General features: G+C 43.9%; 1 protein-coding gene across 3 annotated transcripts in view; it reads left to right on the top strand.

The window, feature by feature from the left end:
* The window catches only part of GNA12 (G protein subunit alpha 12), a 112,900-nt gene that overhangs the window by 40,088 nt on the left and 60,742 nt on the right, over positions 1–12,070 (top strand). The window contains exons 1-2 of one of the 3 annotated variants that reach the window (XM_008517743.2): positions 6,906–7,609; positions 9,916–10,131. The exons of 1 other annotated variant lie outside the window; for it this stretch is intronic. In XM_008517743.2, the coding sequence (XP_008515965.1) occupies positions 7,592–7,609; positions 9,916–10,131 (234 nt within the window). In that variant the 5' untranslated portion in view covers positions 6,906–7,591. Of the gene's footprint in view, positions 1–6,905; positions 7,610–9,915; positions 10,132–12,070 lie in introns of those variants that run through there. One more of the 3 variants, XM_070566206.1, reaches the window with a different exon arrangement.

Raw genomic sequence — 12,070 nt, 5'->3', positions numbered from 1 at the left:
GACATCTTCCAAGAGATTTCTGTTTATATGGACAGGAATTGATGATAACTCCTCCATCACATTCAGGGCTCTCCTGATTTGGAAACTTCTTCTAAGAACTCAGACTAAATATTTTAAATTCTCCTTTATGCCTTGATATGAAGTGTTTTCTTGGAAGTGTTGACTGATCCTCGTCCTCTGATTGGAAGCAAGGAACTTTATAAATTCAAACGTGCTTGGGAAATTCAAGCGTTTTTATTATTAGTGGTTACTTTATTGTTATTTTATCTATTTAATTATTTATTCATTTATTTAGCTTATCATTTATTAATGTTTATTTTATTATTAATAGGACCTAGAGGAAAAAAATGAATGCTTATATAAAAGCTTATTTGAAGTATAGAAGACAAATGTCTATTAATTTTCTGTTTTTTTCCTGACTTTCGGTTGTCAATATGTGTGTGTGCATATATATATATTTGCTTCAATCTCAGTTGCTGCTTCTTGTGATTTCTCTTGGAGCTACAGTTTGAAGATGTGACTGGTTAGATATTATTGGAGGACAGTTTTAGCAAAGCAAACAGACCAATTAAAAAAAAACAATTTTTGGAAAATTAAAGGAAAATGAAAAGTTACCTAATACAAATGGCCAATTGGTATAGCCTTTCTGGAGAACAGTTGAGTAATACTTATCAAAAGCCTCAAAAATGTGTGTATGCTTTTTGACCTAGCAATTCCATGATTCATCTTGTAGGAACTCATCACTAGAGGATAGTCAGATGTGTATCAGGGGTTTCCTTGCATCACTGTTCATACTTCCCATGCTTTGGAAACAATTTAGATGTTCAGCAACAGGGCATCAGCTTAATTATAGCATGTCTCATGTGTTGGATTACTGTGCAGTGATTACAGATCTTGAAATTTTGAAATATTTAATGACATGGTATATGCTAGATTGACATATTGCTAGAAGTGTTTTTAAAGATTTGTGAAATTTTTATATATGCACACAGAATTTTTATAAAGAATGAGATAACATTCTAAGATGTTAACAAAAGTTATTTCTAGGTAGTGATTTTTTTTTGAGGATTAATTTTCTTCTTCATGCATTTCTATGTTTCCTCTATTTTTCTCCTCTAAAAATATCTTTGTTATCAGAAAGAAACAAATTCTATTTTAAGATATGTTCCCATACAGCAGTGCTGTCCAACAGAAATGTAATGTGAGCCACAAATGCAAGCCATTATGTACATTAAATTAGCCACCTTAGGAAAGGTGAAAATAAATAAAATTAATTTTAATAATATATTTTAATAACCCATAATGCTGTCATCTCAACATGTAATCAATATTAAAAGAAAGATATTTACATTTACTTTTCATACCAAGTCTTTGTAATCCAGTATGTATTTATAGCACATCTCAATTCAGACTGGCCACCTTTCCACTGCTCTGTAGTCACGGGTGGCTAGGGGCTACCCTGCTGGACAGAGCAGCCATAGGATGTCCTAATTCCGTGCTAAGACATGAGTGAAGCTTTTTTACTGTTTGGAGATTAAGGGAGGATCTGAACTTGCTAAATTCCCTCTAATTTAGGCAGGTGTACAGCATATCCTATACTTCTAGATTTAATTACTGTTTTTTAAGAACATTCTACAGAATACCAGAAATGTTGAGTCCTCGAAGGTGGAGTCCAGTCTCATTCTAGTCTCAGTGCCGGCTGTCAGCTCTATGAAAAACTGGCAGCAGACAGGACAACCTCCACCTCCATCCTTTCTTTGCTCCCGTATCTCCCCAGATATACCCAGGGAGGTATAGAGTGTAGGTAAACAACACTCATGTTTGAACCACTCAGTCCCACTTAATGGCTGCGTGACTTTGAGCTTCAGTTTCCTCGTCTGTGAAATGGGCATGATACTGTTCCTCACGGTGTTTTAAAGACGAAATGAGCTAATGAGCGTCAAGCACTTGATACAGTGTGTTCACCTGACACGCGCTCAGTGTGGTAGATGATAACATGTTATTGTAGCATCTCTGAAACTGTCTTTTGATTGTTGGAAGAGCATGCATTTCATATATGTTTGCATCTGCTCATCTGACACCTTGGTCAGAATTTGCGCTTTGCGGAAAGAGCATTTTTGTGACCTCTGAGCCTTCATTTACCACAGTGTGCCAAGGCCTCAAGCCTCATCACGTTGGAAGCTGTGGCACTTATTCAGGAATAGGGTTCTATGTGCATTTCATGGGGGTACAGCCACCACCACAAACTCATCTGATCTTTGGACAAGTGAAAAGCGGTCTTTCTAAAGTGAACGTTAACCGCTTATCCGTGCCGGGGTCTTTAGTGGTAGGAAATGCTGTGTGAGAGCTCTCTGGTTCCCAGACCTCACCTTACAGGCCGAGATGACCCTGACAAACTGGCCAGAATTGTGTTTCATCAAAACAAATCTAGTGACACTATCCCGAACAGACAAAGATTTCACAGTTTTCTCGCACCTCCTCACGAAGCGTCTTTCCACTTTGTTAGCACTTCTTCCCCAAACCCAACTCATTACTATTTGGACTTCCGACACGCAGCCCAGTTCCCTTAGATTTGATGGTGGTGGAGGCACAAGAAAGGGCCACCTTCATGGCAGGCTCAGCTACAGGGGTCTGGCCCGGTGGCTCTCAGACCACGATCCACAGTAAAAAATATATTTACCGTTGGAACTTTGTGTGTGTTCACGTGTGTACACACACACTCACGTATACGTGTCCATCCATATAGACATCTCTGTGTATTCTGGTATCTATTACAACTAAAATTCTATGAAACACTTTCTTGCCTTTACTATTTACAGTTCATTCAGGTACTTACCGTCATTTTCTGCTTCATTTTCTGCATGCTCACAGTTATTTCACAACGTGGCTCCTGAATTTGGAACACACTGAATTAGCACAGTAAGCTATGTTACCTGTTTGTAGTGTTTACAGAATTTTTTCCCTTTGGAATGATATTTAGTATTTATTTATTCACAGATTTCTTTAATATTCTCTGTGCTCAACAGGAAGGCTTCATCTCCCCTCATACCATTTAGTTGAAATGTTTAGTCAAAGTAGATTCCAGGGCTTATCACCTGACACCTGGAGAGTAGAAGAGAGAACGCTTGGTCCATACGTGGCTCCAGGAGACGATTTCACAATCTCCAGCCTGCTGGCTTTTGGTTCTGCAATCCAGCATGACTTTTCACATTCTGGTTAAGAGATCTGAAGACATCTGCCCTGATGCTGAATTCCTTTTTTTTTTTCCTTTACTTTTAGGAGAACTAACCTTTTCTAGGCAACTGGAAAAAAAGTAATGATGATAATTTGCTTCTCCCACGCACTCCCTAAGCCTAGAATTTTTCCTCCAGTTCCGTCTGTTTCCTGAAAATTTTACCTTGGATTTCCCATTGTCCCATTACATTGAATTTGTCCTAAACTTACCTAAATCTCAGTCGCCCCCAGCCATCTCCACCTCTGGACTCAACTTGGGAGAACCGGTTAGCCGTCTTCTGGTCGTGCAAACACTCTCAGCTTCGCCCTGCTCTCCATGTTTGGTGAATTCTGTTCTCTTGCTTTATAGCTCATCTTCCTTTTGTGTCATCCCCTCATGTGGGGGCCTCGGCATCACCTTCTGATGGCCCTCCCCACCTGTACTCGCTTCCTCCCCACAGCCACCCCTCGCACCCCGCCTGGTCAGGCTCCTTTCCAGATCCTTTGATTGTTCCCTGTTTCTTACAGAATGAATTCTAGACTGCTTAGCTCACTGCAGTCTGCCTCTAACCTGCCCCTTTCACCGATGGTGACATTTCCGACTGTCCTGTGACATTTCTCCTCCTTCTGTTTGTGATGTTTTTCTCCGGCCTACGCATCGGATGCTCTGCTCTGCTTCTGTGATTGTACTGAAAGCTCTCCGAGCGGGCGCCACATTTACCACCCTTCTGGTTTTTCACCGTCACCTGGCACTTCTTTGCGCGAGGCAAACCCTCAGTATAATTGCAGGTAGAGCCCTAGGTGGCTTTCCTAGTGAAGCGACATGGAGAGGAATAGCCTGTTGTCTGTTGTATTAGAACAATTCCTTTGTTCCCAAAAAGCCCACATGAGGAGGTATGGTCAGCCGCAGTCTGGACCAGGAGGCCCTCCAGTTTTCTGTCGTAAATACAGTGGCGCTCTGATGACCGGTCCGGCTGCTTGCGGCTGCCTTTCTCACTTTTTCTCCGACCTCTAAATTAGGAGATAGCCTCCACTTCAGTTTTAGAGAGAAACCAAGAGGAGACATCCGCCTTTGCTTGCTGGGCTCATTAACTTAAAGAAATGTATCCTGTTTACATTTCTTTTATTTGGATGGTGGCCAAAGGCAAACAACCCGGCCTCGTGGGTTTCTGAAAAAAACAGAGCTTTCCAAGTACGCATGCTGCTGTCTAATTGGGCGATCATTGAAAACCGTAATATTTTCTTAGTGTAACTGTTTCATTCTATAGAAAAAGCTATTTCGATCTACTAGCATTTTCTGTCTATCTTAGCTTTAGTGTTTATTGCGGGAAGATTTTAGTAAGGAATGGCTAATCTGAAGAGCTTCGGGTTGGTTAGGGGCTAAACTAACAAAATCTATTTCGAAATGAGATGAGGGGATTTGCAGTTTTTGTTCTTCATGCATTAAAACCGAAAACCCCCAATCTACACCCCCAGCGCACGGGGGATCTCGTCTCCGACCAGAAGTTTAAATTGCTGTATTTGTAAGTTGTCTTAAAAATGTGCTCTCTGAACAGTTTGAAGTGCTACATAGTGTTGAGATGAAGTCATCAAACTGCTAAGACTTTAACTGTTTATATTTGCGTGGCTGGATAAAATGCATGGTTATCGAGAAAATTAATACTTCAGTAACACTTTTACCGAAAGAAGGGCCTGCCCTATAGCCGTGAATGAGACTTAAGTAACTTCTCTTCTGCCTTAATTTTTTTTCTTTTTCTTATGAGTGTATATAGATTTTAGGATTTTCTTGGCTTTTGTGTTTTAGGAAACTGGACTTCTATTGGAAAAGGATAACAGCACGACGTTTTATTATTTTAGTATGCCTGCTATGTTAGTAGCTTACTTTGAAGACATTAGCAACTCTGTATAATGAGGGTGACACGTGTACCTCTCAGTTGTGCAGAAGTGCAGGAAACGGAACATTTGCAGAGACCTTAGGCGCTCTCCGAAAAGGAAGAAGCAGACTCAGATTTTAAGCAGATGTCCCAAAGTGGAAAACTCCCCTAAGGCCTCAGTTTCGTATATTTGGAACAAAGTTGGCAGAGAGTAGCTTTTGACTAGAACAATTTACAAGGGCAAAAGACATCTCTTTTTTCTTGATGCCGTTTTTCTCCAAGCGAAGTGAATAAGATGCAGAAAATGGCCTGTAGCTAACTGGTATAATTCAAAGTTCGTTAGCAGTTTCGCCAATTTCCCTGGGTTTTTAAGAAGAGAAATAAGGAGCTTTTTCTTCGGGTTTGGGTGAAGTTAATTTGGACCGGCTCCAGCTTGCCTGGGTGGCAGTGTGCAGTGGGAACACAGGCTGCTTTGGGATGGACCGATTTTTTTTAAGCCAAACCGACGTTCGCCCCAATAATTAGGGAAGGCCTGGTTTGTGCAGTGGTGAAAGCAGTCTTGGTAACGATTGCCCAGCCTTCTCAGTCCACTTTGGTTCCCTGCCTTGGTCTAAACGAAAACTCCCCGGGGAGCGGAGGCTCAATTTAACTCTGGAGTGAGGTGGTGCTCCTTGTGAAGCTAAACTTTTTCATGTGCTAAAGAGCACTGAAAAGAGATCTGTGTGTGTGACCAGATTCGCTGTGTTTGAGTGTGTGAGCAGGGCCGTGACGAATGGTCGGTGGGGTGGCTGCCTGCCTGGGGCGCAGGTGGAGGCTGAGCTCCTGACCCAGCTCCTTGGCCAGGCGTGGGGCCCCATCTGCCCGGATGGCGGGGACCCTCCCTCTGATTTGCACAAAGATCTGTGACCCTTTGCCAAGAATCTCGCCAGAGAAATCTCTTCTACCTTCTCCATGCTTTTTGTTGTGCATCGTGTGGAGAATATGAAACATCTTTGTTTTCTTGGGTTCTGGAACCTTTTCAGCATTGTCCTTTTGGGCAGGTGGAGTTTGGTGTGGTGCCATCAGAGAAAGTGGGGGATGGGAATGACCCAGAAGCAGGAATGTGTTGGTGGGGGGTGCAGACAGAGAGGAAGGAGAGCTGAGAATGTATTTAAATCATATTTCCCCTCTGGTTAGATTCTAATCCGCTGTTGCCACTTGTTGAAATTAACGGGTGCTTCAAAAGCTGCGTTTGAGACCCGTCTCGGGTTAGGAATTTCCGAGCCTCATCTTCCTGATCTCTCTTCCCTTGGCCTCTAGTAACCTTCCCTTTCCACACCATGTAATTGGAGCATATATTGCCATGATTGCTGGTTAACTTTTTTTTTTAACTTTTTGTTTTGAAATAATTATAGGTTCACAGGAAATTGCAAAGATAGCACAGAAAGGTATCATCCAGTTTTCCCCAGTGGTTACATTTTATATCACTATAGTACAAGATCAAAGCCAGGAAATTGACATGTACAATATACAATGCATGTGTGTAATTCTGACCTGTTATCTCATGTGCAGATTTGTGTAACCAACACTTCTCTCAAGACGCGCAACTGCTCCATCCACAGAGATCTCCCTCCAGCCACCCCTTTATGGTCACACCCACCCACCTTCCTCTACCATCCCTAATCCCACTAAATCTGTTCTCCATCTCTATAATTTTGTCATCTCAAGAATGTTATATAAACAGAATCACATAGTATGTGACCTTTTGAGATTGGTTTTTTTTTTTCACTCAGCGTAGTTCCCTTGACACCCATCTAAGTTCTTGAGGATATCAGTAGTGCATTCTTTTTTATTGCCGAGTCGTTTCCATGGTACAGAGGGTGCCACAGTTTAACCATTTATCTCTTGAAGGACATCTGGGTTGTTTCCAGTTTTTGGCTATCATGGATAAAGCTGCTGTGAACATGCCTGCACAGGTTTTTATGTGGACAGAACTTGTCATTTCTCTGGGATAAATGCCCAGCAGTGAGATTGCTGGGTTGTATGATAAGTATATGTTTAATTTTTGAAGACACTGGAAAACTATGTGATTGGCAGATGTTTTCTCCCAGTCCATAGCTTGTCTTTTCAGCCTCTTAAGAGAGTCTTTTGCAAAGCAAAAGTTTTAATTTTGATGAAGTCCAATTTATTGATAGTTTTCTTCTATGAATCATGTATTTCGTGTCATGTCTAAGAACTGTGTACCAAGCTGTAGTCGTGAAGATTTTCTCCTATGCTGTGGTTTTATGCTTGGAGTTCCTTTTGTCTGAGATGTGAAGTTTAGGTCAAGGTTCTTTTTTTTCTTTGCCTGTGGATGTCCAGTTGCTCTGACGTCATTTGTTGAAAAGGCCGTTCTTCCTCCATTTAATTGCTTTTGGATCTTTACAAAAACCAATTGGCCGTACTCGTGTGGGGCCATCTCTGGGTTCTCTGTCGTGTCCTGTTGATCTGCGTGTCTGTTCCTTCACCAGTGCCACACAGTCTTGATGACTGCAGCTTGTAAAGTAAGTCTTGAAATTGGGTAGAGCGATTCCTCCCACTTAATTTTTCTTTTTAAAGATTGTTTTAGCTAATCTAGTGCTTTCCATGTACATTTTAGAATAATCATATCTATATCCATAAAAGGTTCTACTGGGGTTTTATAGAAATTATGTGAGGCCTGTATATTAATCTGGAGAGAACTGACGTCACTGTGGAGCCTCCAGTTCGTGCACATATGTCCCTCCATTTATTAGATCTTCTTGGATTTCTTTCATCTGTGTTTTGTAGTTGTCAGCATACAAGTCCTGCACATGTTTTGTTAGATTTATACCTAAGTGTTTTTTTTCTTTAGTGATTTTAAACTTTTATTTCCACATGCTCATTATTAGTATGTGGAAAGACGGTTGAGTGTTGTGGGTTGATTTTATATCTGCTGACCTTGCTGAGTTTGCTTGAATTCCAGGAGGGTTTTTGGTAGATTCGTTGGGGTTTTCTACGTAGATCATCATTTCATCTGCAAATAGGCTTAGTTTTGTTTTTTCCTCTCTGATCCGTACCTCTTATATGTCTTGTCTTCCCCTGGCCACACCGGCTGGAGCTTGCAGTGCCATGTTGAACAGCCGTGATGAACGTGGGCAGCCCTGCCTGGTTCCCGGCCACAGAGTGAAAGCTTTCAGTCTTTTTTCCATTCATGGTGATGTCAGCTGGAGCTTTTTACTCAGTGTTCTTTATCAGCTTAAGGGAGTTCTCCTCTCTCTATTCCTAGTTTTCTGAGAGTTTTCATCATAAATGGGTGTTAATTTTTTTAATTCCTGTGTCTGTCCCTTTAGCCAGATTCTGAGTTTCTGGAGGTCGGACACTGCTTCATAAATGTTTTGTTTCCCACAGCACCGAGCTCGGTGCTTTGCCCTGAGGAAGCACCGAACACATGTTTGTGGGTCACTAGGACGGGGCATGGTCCCCGACGGCGCACCCTGGGAGGGAATCAGCGAACATCTCCAGCCAGACAGGCCTGGCCCGCGGGGTCCGGACGAGAGGCTGCGGTATTCTTTTCACTCACCGTTACCGTTCGATTCAGCGGTTCACGGCGGAAAGGGAAGTCATGGGCACCACACTGATGCTCCAGGGGTGTGAAGAAGGCAGAACTGGTTCCTCCCCTCTGCCCCAGGTGTTGGAAGTCAAACCTTTAGGATAACTGCCAACTAAAAACCATTGAGTTGTACGCTGTAAATGGAGAATTGTGTGTTATGTGACTTACAGTTGAATACAGCTGTTATTTTTTTAGAAAAGTAAGTCCCAAGTGGGCAGTGATGTCCTGGTGGTCTCTGTGCTGGGCGGCAGGGGACTGCTGTCTGTTGTTCCTCGTCCCGCCAGACCTCTTTGAGCCAGTGAAGGCTTCTCCGGAGAAGGGGGCACCCCTCCCTGCTTTTTACTCACTCCAGGATCGATGGTGCCAGAACATTCACTGGGTCACCTCAGAAGAACTCAGAAACGCCCTTAGATACTGTGTTGCTGACTTTGGAGCACTAACCTAAGCATGATGGAATAGACTCCTCACTGCCCAGTGAGCCATTGTCACCAGGACGGTATTGTCCACAGTCCGGGTGCTTTCCCTCAGGCTGTTTTAGCTTAGGCTGTTTCTCCATCCCCTTGACTCTGTCAGTGAGGTAAGAAAAGGGCAGAAAATACTAACTTTATTTTTAACAGTGAGGAAATAAGCAAAAGAATGAAAACTAGTTTCTCATCCCCATGAACAATGGGAGCATTAAATCTGGAACGTGACCCCTGGCTCCTTTTGCAGGGGGCGGGCCGACTTGTGTCTGCTTTAGTCTTTTCCTGTCTCAGGACCGCTGGCTGCCTGTGTGTGGCTGTTCTCCCGCTCGTTCTGAGCTGGACCAAGCACTTGGATCCTTCTGGTGCTGAGGAGCCACTGGATTTCAGGGATCATGGTGGTGGCAGCTCTGATGGTCGTCGTTGTTTCAGAACACTGCCGCCTTTACTGACGGGGCTCCTTCCTAGTGTTTGTTTTGTTGAGTTTGTGGCCACTTTTTTCCCCACCAGTTGTCTTCCTGCCAGGACCTCTCCAACCGAGTGACAGCCAAGGCAGACCTGTTGTGTGGTGTGTGTCCACGTCTGTCTGGCACAGTCACGTTCCTGGGAGTTAAGCCGTTTGCACCGTGACAAAACAAACCAAGAGACGAGTTCTGGTTGCGAGTGTGATAGCTTGTGAGGTTCTTGCTTTATGGCAGTTGTGCCCACGTCGAGGTTCTCTGCCCTCAGTTAGTCTTGGGCCCACAATTAAATCCTTTTTGTGTCTTTTGTTTCCCAGGGTTCAAGAGTTCTTGTGGATGCGCGAGACAAGCTTGGCATTCCTTGGCAGCACTCGGAAAACGAAAAGCATGGGATGTTCCTCATGGCCTTCGAGAACCGAGCGGGGCTGCCCGTGGAGCCCGCCACCTTCCAGCTGTACGTGCCCGCTCTGAGCGCACTCTGGAGGGACTCTGGCATCAGGGAGGCCTTCAGCCGGAGGAGCGAGTTCCAGCTGGTGAGTGAGCCGCTCGCTGGGCCTCGCGCCTCTGCTTTACCCGCCTCATTTTGACCGTTAGTAGCGTTGCCTTAAAAACTCTGCTAAAGGACAGGCGAGCTGTAAATTGCTGTAAATCCTAATATCCAGCAACAAAAACACACAATGCAGGCACACTAGGCTATCTCAGTGGTTCAAGAGGGAGCAAAATTACTTCCTTCAGGCTAAGTAAATGTTCTTGTTCAAGGAACATGAAGAATTTTTAAAGTAGTGAAGATCGGCCTTAACTCAAGGAGCTCACGTCTTTTAGATCTCACTCACAGTGGGAAATGAACGCCTCCGTATAACAGCTTTCCAGCTTGTACTGTCTGCATCCTGCTGGCGAGTCCCAGACGCTCCAGATCAGTGCCTGGGAGCTCCCCTCCAGGTTGTGCCCTGCAATTCCTTCCTTTCATTTTAAGGTCTGAAAGTTTCAGAAAGCCCAGTTGTCTTCGTTGTTTAGATCATTTAGGATACGAGGCTGTAAATGGAAAATTTGCGTCTTCAGCCTGTTTGTGTCTTGTTTTTTTCTAACTATCCTTCAACATTAACAGTATATGAAGAAAAGCATCAGACTTCTCCTCTGGCTAGAATAGATGTGCCCAGCTGATGTCAGTGCGTCCCCAGGGTACCCAGAAACACCCCGACTTTCACACGCTGTGCCCCCTGAGATCCAGGGCCCAAGCTTGAGGGCATTGGTCCTTGCCTTTCTTTATAGTGTTGCCACAGTATGAATTTATTTTTAAATAGCAGAGTCTTGAGTTTTCCCTATTTTCAGACTTCACATAAATGCTTTCATTCTGTGTGTATTCTTCTGTGACTTGCACTTTTCACTCAACATTTTGAGATTTATCCACGTAATGTGTGTGACTGTGGCCCTTTGTTTTTGCTGCTGTGTCCTGTTGCATGGTGTGAATATCTTAGGACTCATCATTCTCTCATAGGTGCACTTTGGGATTGTGTTCCATGTTTGGTTATTACAAGCAGAACAGCTGTGATCGTTCTCATGTGCCCCCAGGTGCGCGTGTTGAAGGGTTTCTCTAGGATGCATATCGTGGAGTAGGATTGCCTGGTTGTAGGGCATATTTACCTCTAAATGGACAACATAATCAAATTATTTTCCACAGTGCTTGTACCGCTTTGCCTCTACCAGCAGAAGAGTTCCTGTTGCTTTCATCCTTGCCAATATTTAGTGTTACCAGACTTTACATTTTTTAGTTATATCTCCTTATGGTTTAATTGGAATCTCCCTGATTTATTGGCTATATATGTTTTCTCTTCGGGGAAACGCCTGTTCGTGTCTTTCGCCAATTTTTCCTAATGAGCTATTTGTATTCTTTTCATTTATTTGAGAGGTTCTGCATGTGGTCTGCCTAGTAATCCTTTCAGTTCAGTTTCCACACACTCTTCGCCGGGTCCCCTGATGCTGCCGTCTTACACGACCAAGTGCAGTCATCAAAACCAGCAGATTGAGATCGGTGCAGTGCTGCCATCTAACCCGCACACCTTCCTCGGATTTACCCGCTGTCCCTCTCGTGCCCTTCTTAGGTGCCGGGGTCCAGCTCCGGGCCCCCCCTGCCATTAGTCGTCCGCTCTCCTTAGTCTCTGGTCTGTGACAGTCCCTCAGCCTGTCCTTGATTTCCATGATCTTGACACTTTGAAAGAGCACCGATCAGTTATTTTGTAGTACATCCCTATTGGGTTTGTCTGGAGTTTTCTCGTCGTTAGAACGAGATGTGTTTTTTGGCAAGAAAACCACAGAAGTGATGCTGTGTCCACTTGGGGCATCATATCGGGGGTCTGTGCCGTGGATACCTTCAGTTCCGGTGACTGAGCCTTGACCCTCGGCCAGGGCGGCCTTCGCCAGGTCTCTCCCCCACACAGCAGCTGTCGTTCTCTGCGTTATTGATAAACTCTTGGG

This window comes from Equus przewalskii, chromosome 12 (genome assembly GCF_037783145.1).
Source record: "Equus przewalskii isolate Varuska chromosome 12, EquPr2, whole genome shotgun sequence".
NCBI lineage: Eukaryota > Metazoa > Chordata > Mammalia > Perissodactyla > Equidae > Equus > Equus przewalskii.
Note: the sequence above shows the minus strand (reverse complement) of the source record. Positions and strands in the feature narration are given on the sequence as shown.